This window comes from Lathyrus oleraceus, unplaced genomic scaffold, assembly GCF_024323335.1.
Source record: "Lathyrus oleraceus cultivar Zhongwan6 unplaced genomic scaffold, CAAS_Psat_ZW6_1.0 chrUn0823, whole genome shotgun sequence".
NCBI lineage: Eukaryota > Viridiplantae > Streptophyta > Magnoliopsida > Fabales > Fabaceae > Lathyrus > Lathyrus oleraceus.
In genome coordinates, this window is record NW_026113214.1 from 10778 (window position 1) to 26050 (window position 15273).

Below are 15273 nucleotides of genomic sequence, written 5' to 3' on the forward strand. Positions count from 1 at the left end.
TATATTAAACCCGTTATATTAAAATAGGATGTAAATTTAGGAATCCCTAAGTACAATTTATCATTACCGCCTAAAATATAACCATGACTTCTCATGTTCCAAATTTTCTTTTCATTTCACATTTTAGAAACTTTTCATCATCGATGAAGTGCAAGAAATAGTGAAAAAGGAACAAAGAACGTGATTGCTCGGAAATCTTCACAACCCACAACGGCTTCATCTTCTAAAAAAATTAAATTTTTTTCGGATAAAAAACATATTTTTGAAATTTCGGAAAAAATAATTTAAAAATTGTTTTTCTTTTCGAAAAAAATTAAATTTTTTTATATTCGTAAAAAAATAACTTTTTCGAAAGTAAAATCGAATTTTGGTATTTTCCAAAAAAATAATTTTAAAATTTTTAGAAAAAATCAGTTTTTTGTATTTAAAAAAAATCGATTTTTTTTCGGAAAAAAGTTAATTTTTTATTTTTCAAAAAAATAATTTTTTAATATTTGAAAAAATTCATTTTTTTAAAATTAGATTAAAAAAATCTATTAGATTATTAAAATGTGTTGGATGGATTGAGTCGATCTATGTTTATAAATTGATGGATTTAATCCAATCCATTAATTTAATTTTTATGTAAGGGATAAATTGAATGAATTTTTTAATGGATGAATTTTGCCTAAATGGATCCAATTACCAACCCAAGCGCGGGTGGTTCAATGGATCACGTCCCATTTTGCCATTTAATTATAAAGAAGAATCAATTTCTTTTATTCTATAACTAAATCGAATTTCGTTCCATGTTACATGGTAATGTGTGTATGTAACCCTTTAAAAAATATCTAAAAATAAGAATAATCAGAATAAAATATAAGTTTTAATAGAATGCTGGTACATCATAAATTAGAAAGGAAAAAAAAGAAAGAAAAGAAAATATATTTTATTTTATTTTATAAGAAAAGCAAAAGGGGTCCAATGAAGAGTGGAAAGTATATATAAAAATAAATAGATTACAATTTGCGAAAAGTGAAAATTCGGTGGAAGTGATGAGATGAGACTGAGAATGGACGAAAGGAGGCGTGGTGGGTGCAGACGGCGCATAGTAGCAACCAAGAGTGACACTAACAATGGTGACAAATACCCCAATCTCAACATCAACAGCGTCATCAAGAAGCTTCAATCACGCGAGATTTCTTCAAAACCTCACCGTGCTTTTGTTGCTGCTACTGCTCCACATAGATTCCAGAACATGCGTTTGACTCATCAATTTGATACTCATGACGCTAAACACCGTTCTTCTCCTAAACCTTTCTTGCCGTTCTTGATGAAAAGGACTAAGGTTGTTGAGATCGTTGCTGCTAAGAATGTTGTCTTTGCTCTTGCTCATTCTGGTCTTTGTGCTGCTTTTAGTAGAGGTCAGTTTCCTTTTTTGCCCTTTTGTGATTTTTGTTGCTAATCTTCATGATTGTAGAAAAATTAGTATGTATGTATTGTTAATGATTATTACTTTTCTGTTAGGGATCTTCATATTTGTTGAAACACTAGGACTTTTAATTTTATGCTTGTATTGTATGTATGATTTGCCATTACTCATTACCATATATGAGGGTTTTTGTTTTTATTATTTAGGTGAATAATTTTAGGTTATTGAATTTGGATTCTCCGTAGTTGTGAGGTGGGGATATTGATTTTTGGATGATGTGGATATTGATTTTTGGTGTGGTTATTGGTTTTTAGATGATGAAGGTCATCTGGTTAGTATACCTATATGTATTTTAAAGTTGATTTGGTGAAGGCAAGATACTACGAAGCAGATTTTTTTGTTTGATCTTCGAGAAACCCCTTGAATGGAAAATTTTCTTGTAGGGGATTTGGATCTGTTGTTGTTCATCGTCTACATATTAGTCATTGCCATTTGTGTAGAAACTAGTATGGTCATATATTGGTCATGGTGGATATCGATAGCTGGTTTTATGCTCTCTGCCATGGCCAAATGTGTACTGGGTAGCGGCGCCACGGTGCCATGTGCCGATGTGGCGGTGCTTAAATCGGGCATTATTGTGGGATTTTGGCTCTCTGCCATCAGTCATTGATAACACTGATAGTAACTATGATTTGCTTATTTATTTATTTTTGTATATGAATTGCCATTGCTCATTATCTGAATGGGTTATTTTCATTTTCTATGAATCACAAACACAGCTAATAATTTGAGAAAAATTAATCGAATATAATCTCATGTGTCGGTGTAGACACCGGGCACGTCTTCAATTAAAAGTGTTGTGCTTAAGACTCATTTGATATAAACCATGACTTTTGATTTTTGTATGTTTGAATTTCATTTCCCATTCTCCATATGTTAATTACTGTCTTTACCTTGTTTCTATAAAAACCATGCCTTTTGAATTTTTTATATATGAATTGTCATTGCTTATTACTAGTTTGTTAATCATTGTCAAATCAAATTTGTAATGCAAAATGTTTACTTTTACGTTGTCTATGGTTTATCATTTAGTTTAGATTTGGTTCATCACAAATGATTGAAAGCTTGCATTCCAAAAAAGAACTTAATCTTTGGTGTATTTTATCCATGCAGAAACAAATGAGAGGATTTGCTTTATGAATGTTAGCCCTGACGAAGTTATCCGCAGTCTCTTCTATAACAAGAACAACGAATCACTTATTACAGTGTCTGTTTATGCTTCAGAAAATTTCAGTTCTCTGAAATGCAGATCTACAAGGATTGAGTGCGTGCATTCTGTGCCTGCACATTCATATTTTTTTGTTTCTCCGTGTACATCGTATGTTACTATGTTACTTACATATTCATTCATTTCTGTTCCTAGATACATAAGGAGGGCTGAGCCTGATGCTGGTTTTCCTCTTTTCCAGTCCGAGTCTTTAAAATGGCCTGGATTTGTGGAATTTGATGATGTTAATGCAAAGGTTCTAACATACTCTGCGCAAGATAGGTACTTTCCTTCACTCTTTCTCTTTCTATTCCACTTCTACTGTACATGTTTTCCACCTGTTATTCCACTTCTACTGAACATGTTTTCATCATGTTATTCTATCTTACTCGCTTCTATCCAATGGTAACAGTATATACAAGATCTTTGACCTTAAAAACTACACTATGCTATACTCAATTTCAGATAGGAATGTTCAAGAGATCAAGATCAGGTACTTTCTCTTTTTTGGATTAACTTTCTGCTTCACAGTTCTGGTATCTGCAGAAACCCCATTTTAGTAAATAAATTATTTTAAGTTGTGAGAATAATCATTGCTGTACTTTGCATTGCACCTGCACACACATCACATAAAAAAAGATATTCTTTGAGAAGTTGAGGTGCTGCCTGAGTAGGTCATGGATGGATTTTCGATTAGTGAATGTGACAAAAGGTTTTTCATATTAAATGATTTTGAGCAGGTTTTGTTGAGAAAGAAAACTGGCTGGAGACAAAAGGCTCTGGGGAAATAGGCTAAGGTTGAGAATTGGTTATACATGTTTTGTTTTGGGACATTTTGTGCATTCAATAATCAATAGTTATACTACTATTTTTCTCGTTCCAATTTCCTGTCTCTTTCTCTTGTACCTGACAACATCATAATATCTTCTATTTCTTACATATTTCTCACCTCTTTCTCTTTTCTCACTTGCTTCCTCACTCCATTCTTCTCTTAACCACTCAAAGCCTAAGGATTTGTGTAATGAGAAAATTTATCTAGACTTTTCATTGAAATTTTGGTGGACTAAAACTTTGGAAAAGGCTTCTTTCCTTGAAAAACCATTTGAAGAAGAGGAAATACCGATGACTGTTTGGGGTATGTGTATATATAAGGAGTTAAGGTAAAAAAGATAAAAAATCTTGTGCATTATTAGAATTTGAGTAACCTTATGATAGGGTCGGTTGGGGTTTGATGGATTAGCTTCTAGAAGAAGGGGTTTACTATTAGAAGTTGCATTTCAGGATTTATTGTGTGGGACCATTTCATAGTTTTCAACGGAGAGCCAAAACCTTGATTTCATAATTGCATATTTGCTAGGTAAAGGAGTGTTAGAGTTTTATTTAAATTTTATTGATTCTAACACTTTTTTTTTTAAATTTACAGCAATCACTGGCAATTGTTTGTCATTTGTCCTGAAGATAATATTATTTTTTGGTTTTGTTCATTAAACAGATCTCCTAAGAAAAATATTAAGGTCATATTGGAGGGGTAAGAAGCCTAAATAGAGAGATATCATTTATACTAAAGAGGTATTAAATGCCCATATATCTTGATTATTTATATTATTATAAATGAGATAAAGAAAAAGAAAATTCCGATTTTATAATTGCAAGTGATATATTTGTAAGTTATCATTATAAACATGTAGTATATTTATTACTGAATTGCACTTATGGTGATAAAATTATAGTTGTACATGCTCTGAACCAACTAAAATTGTATGTGTTTCTATGTCGAGTGAAGAAAGTTAGTGTTGGTACAAATTTTGTGAAAAAGGAAAAAAGTTTGTGATGTTGTTGTTTTTGGTGGCTTTAATGTAACTAGGAGTTTATATGCAGGGGCATCAACAAGATAACGGATGGGCATGTGGATATTATGTCATGAAAAATATGTTTGACATTATTGATGCTTGTATTGTTGAAAGATTCAATGAGGTATTTTATATTACATATATTTAATGAAAAACATGTAAATTATTGTTTTAACATGTAGTTGTTTAATTTATTATATGTTTGAACTTGCAGATATTCACAGACACCTCATCATATGAAAAAGAGTCAATTGATCACATCCGACAACTTTGGGCTCAATTCTTTTTGCAAAAGGTTGAAGAGCAAGAGAACCAGGAAAAGAAAGATTTAATGACAAAACAGAAGCGATTAAAAAAAACTTATATATAGATATATTTTTGTTCCATGAATGATTTATTGGTACAAGTTACATGAACAAAGTGGTTGAATTTTTTCTTACATGAATACAATTTTTGTTGATGTATGACTTGGTGCAAGATTCTAAAGATTAGAGAAATGTTTGTTTTGGTTATTTTTGTTTTTTATTGAATATCCAGGAATATATAAAAATATTTGGTTTAATGAAATTTCAAATAAAATATTTTTAAAAAAATTGAGATATTTTACACCCTTCATACACAAAATAGGGTGTAAATGTGTTAAAATTAAATGTAATTATAAGATATTTTACATTTGATATATCAAAAATAGGGTGTAAATATTTGTCATTTTACACCCGTTTGAATTATAATAGGGTGTAAATTCGTTTAACTTCAATGTATGTAGGTGACAATTTACACCCGTTTTATATTAAATAGGGTGTAAATGTCCTAAAATTCAATGTATATATCTACCCATTACACCTTTTTTTTATCTAAAACAGGGTGTAATAGGTGACAATTTACACCCGTTTTATATTAAATAGGGTGTAAATGTCTTAAAATTTAATGTATATATCTACCAATTACACCCTTTTTTAAATCTAAAATAGGGTGTAATATATTCTCTTTTTACCCGTTTTAAAACGGGTGTAAATTCTTCATACATATCTCACCCTTTGAATTTACACCCTATCATAACGGGTGTAATATGTATAAAAAACGGGTGTAAAATCTTCTTTCTGCACTAGTGTCAATCTTCTCATTTCTTGATAACAATATACAAAATTAAAAAAAAAAACAAGAACACTAATAACACTATCAATCTTCTCATTTCTTGATAACAATATACAAAATTTAGCAAAACAAGAACACTAATAACACTATCAATCTTCTCATTTCTTGATAACAATATACAAAATTTAGCAAAACAAGAACACAAATAAAACTATCAATCTTCTCATTTCTTAATAACAATAAACAAAATATAGCAAAACAAGAACACTAATAACACTATCAATCTTCTCATTTCTTGATAACAATATACAAAATTTAGAAAAACAAGAACACTAATAACACTATCAATCTTCTCATTTCTTGATAACAATATACAAAATTTAGCAAAACAAGAACACTAATAACACTATCAATCTTCTCATTTCTTGATAACAATATACAAAATTTAGCAAAACAAGAACACTAATAAAACTATCAATCTTCTCATTTCTTGATAACAATATACAAAATTTAGCAAAACAAGAACACTAATAACACTATCAATCTTCTCATTTCTTGATAACAATATACAAATTTAGCAAAACAAGAACACAATAAAACTATCAATCTTCTCATTTCTTGATAACAATATACAAAATTTAGCAAAACAAGAACACTAATAACACTATCAATCTTCTCATTTCTTGATAACAATATACAAAATTTAGCAAAACAAGAACACTATCAATCTTCTCATTTCTTGATAACAATATACAAAATTTAGCAAAACAAGAACACTAATAACACTATCAATCTTCTCATTTCTTGATAACAATATACAAAATTTAGCAAAACAAGAACACTAATAACACTATCAATCTTCTCATTTCTTGATAACAATATACAAAATTTAGCAAAACATAACACTAATAACACTATCAATCTTCTCATTTCTTGATAACAATATACAAAATTTAAAAAAACAAGAACACTAATAACACTATCAATCTTCTCATTTCTTGATAACAATATACAAAATTTAGCAAAACAAGAACACTAATAACACTATCAATCTTCTCATTTCTTGATAACAATATACAAAATTAAAAAAAAAACAAGAACACTAATAACACTATCAATCTTCTCATTTCTTGATAACAATATACAAAATTTAGCAAAACAAGAACACTAATAACACTATCAATCTTCTCATTTCTTGATAACAATATACAAAATTTAGCAAAACAAGAACACTAATAAAACTATCAATCTTCTCATTTCTTGATAACAATATACAAAATTTAGCAAAACAAGAACACTAATAACACTATCAATCTTCTCATTTCTTGATAACAATATACAAAATTAAAAAAAAACAAGAACACTAATAACACTATCAATCTTCTCATTTCTTGATAACAATATACAAAATTTAGCAAAACAAGAACACTAATAACACTATCAATCTTCTCATTTCTTGATAACAATATACAAAATTTAGCAAAACAAGAACACTAATAAACTATCAATCTTCTCATTTCTTGATAACAATATACAAAATTTAGCAAAACAAGAACACTAATAACACTATCAATCTTCTCATTTCTTGATAACAATATACAAAATTTAGCAAAACAAGAACACTAATAACACTATCAATCTTCTCATTTCTTGATAACAATATACAAAATTTAGCAAAACAAGAACACTATCAATCTTCTCATTTTTTGATAACAATATACAAAATTTAGCAAAACAAGAACACTAATAACACTATCAATCTCTCATTTCTTGATAACAATATACAAAATTTAGCAAAACAAGAACACTAATAACACTATCAATCTTCTCATTTCTTGATAACAATATACAAAATTTAGCAAAACAAGAACACTAATAACACTATCAATCTTCTCATTTCTTGATAACAATATACAAAATTTAGCAAAACAAGAACACTAATAACACTATCAATCTTCTCATTTCTTGATAACAATATACAAAATTTGGCAAAACAAGAACACTAATAACACTATCAATCTTCTCATTTCTTGATAACAATATACAAAATTTAGCAAAACAAGAACACTAATAACACTATCAATCCTCTCATTTCTTGATAACAATATACATAATTTGGCAAAACAAGAACATTAATAACACTATCAATATTCTCATTTCTTAATAACAATATACAAAATTTAAAAAAAAACAAGAACACTAATAACACTATCAATCTTCTCATTTCTTGATAACAATATACAAAATTTAGCAAAACAAGAACACTAATAACACTATCAATCTTCTCATTTCTTGATAACAATATACAAAATTTAGCAAAACAAGAACACTAATAACACTATCAATCTTCTCATTTCTTGATAACAATATACAAAATTTAGCAAAACAAGAACACTAATAACACTATCAATCTTCTCATTTCTTGATAACAATATACAAAATTTAGCAAAACAAGAACACTAATAACACTATCAATCTTCTCATTTCTTGATAACAATATACAAAATTTAGCAAAACAAGAACACTAATAACACTATCAATCTTCTCATTTCTTAATAACAATATACAAAATTTAGCAAAACAAGAACACTAATAACACTATCAATCTTCTCATTTCTTGATAACAATATACAAAATTTAGCAAAACAAGAACACTAATAACACTATCAATCTTCTCATTTCTTGATAACAATATACAAAATTTAAAAAAAACAAGAACACTAATAACACTATCAATCTTCTCATTTCTTGATAACAATATACAAAATTTAGCAAAACAAGAACACTAATAACACTATCAATCTTCTCATTTCTTGATAACAATATACAAAATTTAGCAAAACAAGAACACTAATAAACTATCAATCTTCTCATTTCTTGATAACAATATACAAAATTTAGCAAAACAAGAACACTAATAACACTATCAATCTTCTCATTTCTTGATAACAATATACAAAATTTAGCAAAACAAGAACACTATCAATCTTCTCATTTCTTGATAACAATATACAAAATTTAGCAAAACAAGAACACTAATAACACTATCAATCTTCTCATTTCTTGATAACAATATACAAAATTCCAAAACAAGAACACTAATAACACTATCAATCTTCTCATTTCTTGATAACAATATACAAAATTAGCAAAACAAGAACACTAATAACACTATCAATCTTCTCATTTCTTAATAACAATATACAAAATTTAAAAAAAACAAGAACACTAATAACACTATCAATCTTCTCATTTCTTGATAACAATATACAAAATTTAGCAAAACAAGAACACTAATAACACTATCAATCTTCTCATTTCTTGATAACAATATACAAAATTTAGCAAAACAAGAACACTAATAACACTATCAATCTTCTCATTTCTTGATAACAATATACAAAATTTAGCAAAACAAGAACACTAATAACACTATCAATCTTCTCATTTCTTGATAACAATATACAAAATTTAGCAAAACAAGAACACTAATAACACTATCAATCTTCTCATTTCTTGATAACAATATACAAAATTTAGCAAAACAAGAACACTAATAACACTATCAATCTTCTCATTTCTTGATAACAATATACAAAATTTAGCAAAACAAGAACACTAATAACACTATCAATCTTCTCATTTCTTGATAACAATATACAAAATTTAGCAAAACAAGAACACTAATAACACTATCAATCTTCTCATTTCTTGATAACAATATACAAAATTTAGCAAAACAAGAACACTAATAACTATCAATCTCTCATTTCTTGATAACAATATACAAATTTAGCAAAACAAGAACACTAATAACACTATCAATCTTCTCATTTCTTGATAACAATATACAAAATTAAAAAAAACAAGAACACTAATAACACTATCAATCTTCTCATTTCTTGATAACAATATACAAAATTTAGCAAAACAAGAACACTAATAACACTATCAATCTTCTCATTTCTTGATAACAATATACAAAATTAAAAAAACAAGAACACTAATAACACTATCAATCTTCTCATTTCTTGATAACAATATACAAAATTTAGCAAAACAAGAACACTAATAACACTATCAATCTTCTCATTTCTTGATAACAATATACAAAATTTAGCAAAACAAGAACACTAATAAAACTATCAATCTTCTCATTTCTTGATAACAATATACAAAATTTAGCAAAACAAGAACACTAATAACACTATCAATCTTCTCATTTCTTGATAACAATATACAAAATTTAAAAAAAAAAAGAACACTAATAACACTATCAATCTTCTCATTTCTTGATAACAATATACAAAATTTAGCAAAACAAGAACACTAATAACACTATCAATCTTCTCATTTCTTGATAACAATATACAAAATTTAGCAAAACAAGAACACTAATAAAACTATCAATCTTCTCATTTCTTGATAACAATATACAAAATTTAGCAAAACAAGAACACTAATAACACTATCAATCTTCTCATTTCTTGATAACAATATACAAAATTTAGCAAAACAAGAACACTAATAACACTATCAATCTTCTCATTTCTTGATAACAATATACAAAATTTAGCAAAACAAGAACACTATCAATCTTCTCATTTTTTGATAACAATATACAAAATTTAGCAAAACAAGAACACTAATAACACTATCAATCTTCTCATTTCTTGATAACAATATACAAAATTTAGCAAAACAAGAACACTAATAACACTATCAATCTTCTCATTTCTTGATAACAATATACAAAATTTAGCAAAACAAGAACACTAATAACACTATCAATCTTCTCATTTCTTGATAACAATATACAAAATTTAGCAAAACAAGAACACTAATAACACTATCAATCTTCTCATTTCTTGATAACAATATACAAAATTTAGCAAAACAAGAACACTAATAACACTATCAATCTTCTCATTTCTTGATAACAATATACAAAATTTAGCAAAACAAGAACACTAATAAACTATCAATCTTCTCATTTCTTGATAACAATATACAAAATTTGCAAAACAAGAACACTAATAACACTATCAATCTTCTCATTTCTTGATAACAATATACAAAATTTAAAAAAAACAAGAACACTAATAACACTATCAATCTTCTCATTTCTTGATAACAATATACAAAATTTAGAAAACAAGAACACTAATAACACTATCAATCTTCTCATTTCTTGATAACAATATACAAAATTTAGCAAAACAAGAACACTAATAACACTATCAATCTTCTCATTTCTTGATAACAATATACAAAATTTAGCAAAACAAGAACACTAATAACACTATCAATCTTCTCATTTCTTGATAACAATATACAAAATTTAGCAAAACAAGAACACTAATAACACTATCAATCTTCTCATTTCTTGATAACAATATACAAAATTTAGCAAAACAAGAACACTAATAACACTATCAATCTTCTCATTTCTTGATAACAATATACAAAATTTAGCAAAACAAGAACACTAATAACACTATCAATCTTCTCATTTCTTGATAACAATATACAAAATTTAGCAAAACAAGAACACTAATAACACTATCAATCTTCTCATTTCTTGATAACAATATACAAAATTTAGCAAAAAAACAAGAACACTAATAACACTATCAATCTTCTCATTTCTTGATAACAATATACAAAATTTAGCAAAACAAGAACACTAATAACACTATCAATCTTCTCATTTCTTGATAACAATATACAAAATTTAGCAAAACAAGAACACAATAAAACTATCAATCTTCTCATTTCTTGATAACAATATACAAAATTTAGCAAAACAAGAACACTAATAACACTATCAATCTTCTCATTTCTTGATAACAATATACAAATTTAGCAAAACAAGAACACTATCAATCTTCTCATTTCTTGATAACAATATACAAAATTTAGCAAAACAAGAACACTAATAACACTATCAATCTTCTCATTTCTTGATAACAATATACAAAATTTAGCAAAACAAGAACACTAATAACACTATCAATCTTCTCATTTCTTGATAACAATATACAAAATTTAGCAAAACAAGAACACTAATAACACTATCAATCTTCTCATTTCTTGATAACAATATACAAAATTTAGCAAAACAAGAACACTAATAACACTATCAATCTTCTCATTTCTTGATAACAATATACAAAATTAAAAAAAAAAAGAACACTAATAACACTATCAATCTTCTCATTTCTTGATAACAATATACAAAATTTAGCAAAACAAGAACACTAATAACACTATCAATCTTCTCATTTCTTGATAACAATATACAAAATTTAGCAAAACAAGAACACTAATAACACTATCAATCTTCTCATTTCTTGATAACAATATACAAAATTTAGCAAAACAAGAACACTAATAACACTATCAATCTTCTCATTTCTTGATAACAATATACAAAATTTAGCAAAACAAGAACACTAATAACACTATCAATCTTCTCATTTCTTGATAACAATATACAAAATTTAGCAAAACAAGAACACTATCAATCTTCTCATTTCTTGATAACAATATACAAAATTTAGCAAAACAAGAACACTAATAACACTATCAATCTTCTCATTTCTTGATAACAATATACAAAATTTAGCAAAACAAGAACACTAATAACACTATCAATCTTCTCATTTCTTGATAACAATATACAAAATTTAGCAAAACAAGAACACTAATAACACTATCAATCTTCTCATTTCTTGATAACAATACAAAATTTAGCAAAACAAGAACACTAATAACACTATCAATCTTCTCATTTCTTGATAACAATATACAAAATTTAGCAAAACAAGAACACTAATAACACTATCAATCTTCTCATTTCTTGATAACAATATACAAAATTTAGCAAAACAAGAACACTAATAACACTATCAATCTTCTCATTTCTTGATAACAATATACAAAATTTAGCAAAACAAGAACACTAATAACACTATCAATTTCTCATTTCTTGATAACAATATACAAAATTTAAAAAAAACAGAACACTAATAACACTATCAATCTTCTCATTTCTTGATAACAATATACAAAATTTAGCAAAACAAGAACACTAATAACACTATCAATCTTCTCATTTCTTGATAACAATATACAAAATTTAGCAAAACAAGAACACTAATAACACTATCAATCTTCTCATTTCTTGATAACAATATACAAAATTTAGCAAAACAAGAACACTAATAACACTATCAATCTTCTCATTTCTTGATAACAATATACAAAATTTAGCAAAACAAGAACACTAATAACACTATCAATCTTCTCATTTCTTGATAACAATATACAAAATTTAGCAAAACAAGAACACTAATAACACTATCAATCTTCTCATTTCTTGATAACAATATACAAAATTTAGCAAAACAAGAACACTAATAACACTATCAATCTTCTCATTTCTTGATAACAATATACAAAATTTAGCAAAACAAGAACACTAATAACACTATCAATCTTCTCATTTCTTGATAACAATATACAAAATTTAAAAAAAACAAGAACACTAATAACACTATCAATCTTCTCATTTCTTGATAACAATATACAAAATTTAGCAAAACAAGAACACTAATAACACTATCAATCTTCTCATTTCTTGATAACAATATACAAAATTTAGCAAAACAAGAACACTAATAAACTATCAATCTTCTCATTTCTTGATAACAATATACAAAATTTAGCAAAACAAGAACACTAATAACACTATCAATCTTCTCATTTCTTGATAACAATATACAAAATTTAGCAAAACAAGAACACTATCAATCTTCTCATTTCTTGATAACAATATACAAAATTTAGCAAAACAAGAACACTAATAACACTATCAATCTTCTCATTTCTTGATAACAATATACAAAATTTAGCAAAACAAGAACACTAATAACACTATCAATCTTCTCATTTCTTGATAACAATATACAAAATTTAGCAAAACAAGAACACTAATAACACTATCAATCTTCTCATTTCTTGATAACAATATACAAAATTTAGCAAAACAAGAACACTAATAACACTATCAATCTTCTCATTTCTTGATAACAATATACAAAATTTAGCAAAACAAGAACACTAATAACACTATCAATCTTCTCATTTCTTGATAACAATATACAAAATTTAGCAAAACAAGAACACTAATAACACTATCAATCTTCTCATTTCTTGATAACAATATACAAAATTTAGCAAAACAAGAACACTAATAACACTATCAATCTTCTCATTTCTTGATAACAATATACAAAATTTAGCAAAACAAGAACACTAATAACACTATCAATCTTCTCATTTCTTGATAACAATATACAAAATTTAGCAAAACAAGAACACTAATAACACTATCAATCTTCTCATTTCTTGATAACAATATACAAAATTTAGCAAAACAAGAACACTAATAACACTATCAATCTTCTCATTTCTTGATAACAATATACAAAATTTAGCAAAACAAGAACACTAATAACACTATCAATCTTCTCATTTCTTGATAACAATATACAAAATTTAGCAAAACAAGAACACTAATAACACTATCAATCTTCTCATTTCTTGATAACAATATACAAAATTTAGCAAAACAAGAACACTAATAACACTATCAATCTTCTCATTTCTTGATAACAATATACAAAATTTAGCAAAACAAGAACACTAATAACACTATCAATCTTCTCATTTCTTGATAACAATATACAAAATTTAAAAAAAACAAGAACACTAATAACACTATCAATCTTCTCATTTCTTGATAACAATATACAAAATTTAGCAAAACAAGAACACTAATAACACTATCAATCTTCTCATTTCTTGATAACAATATACAAAATTTAGCAAAACAAGAACACTAATAACACTATCAATCTTCTCATTTCTTGATAACAATATACAAAATTTAGCAAAACAAGAACACTAATAAACTATCAATCTTCTCATTTCTTGATAACAATATACAAATTTAGCAAAACAAGAACACTAATAACACTATCAATCTTCTCATTTCTTGATAACAATATACAAAATTTAGCAAAACAAGAACACTATCAATCTTCTCATTTCTTTGATAACAATATACAAAATTTAGCAAAACAAGAACACTAATAACACTATCAATCTTCTCATTTCTTGATAACAATATACAAAATTTAGCAAAACAAGAACACTAATAACACTATCAATCTTCTCATTTCTTGATAACAATATACAAAATTTAGCAAAACAAGAACACTAATAACACTATCAATCTTCTCATTTCTTGATAACAATATACAAAATTTAGCAAAACAAGAACACTAATAACACTATCAATCTTCTCATTTCTTGATAACAATATACAAAATTTAGCAAAACAAGAACACTAATAACACTATCAATCTTCTCATTTCTTGATAACAATATACAAATTTAGCAAAACAAGAACACTAATAACACTATCAATCTCTCATTTCTTGATAACAATATACAAAAATTAGCAAAACAAGAACACTAATAACACTATCAATCTTCTCATTTCTTGATAACAATATACAAAATTAAAAAAAAACAAGAACACTAATAACACTATCAATCTTCTCATTTCTTGATAACAATAT

At 26.5% G+C, this 15273-nt stretch overlaps 1 protein-coding gene across 1 annotated transcript; it reads left to right on the top strand.

Moving 5' to 3' along the window:
* The first annotated feature begins 1009 nt into the window (after positions 1-1009).
* Positions 1010-3579, top strand: LOC127115018 (uncharacterized). The gene is made up of 5 exons (XM_051046703.1): positions 1010-1403; positions 2585-2735; positions 2835-2960; positions 3091-3171; positions 3419-3579. Exons 1-5 carry the CDS (start codon positions 1040-1042, stop codon positions 3426-3428), a joined length of 732 nt encoding a protein of 243 aa, XP_050902660.1. The 5' UTR covers positions 1010-1039; the 3' UTR covers positions 3429-3579.
* The last annotated feature ends 11694 nt before the right edge of the window (positions 3580-15273 follow it).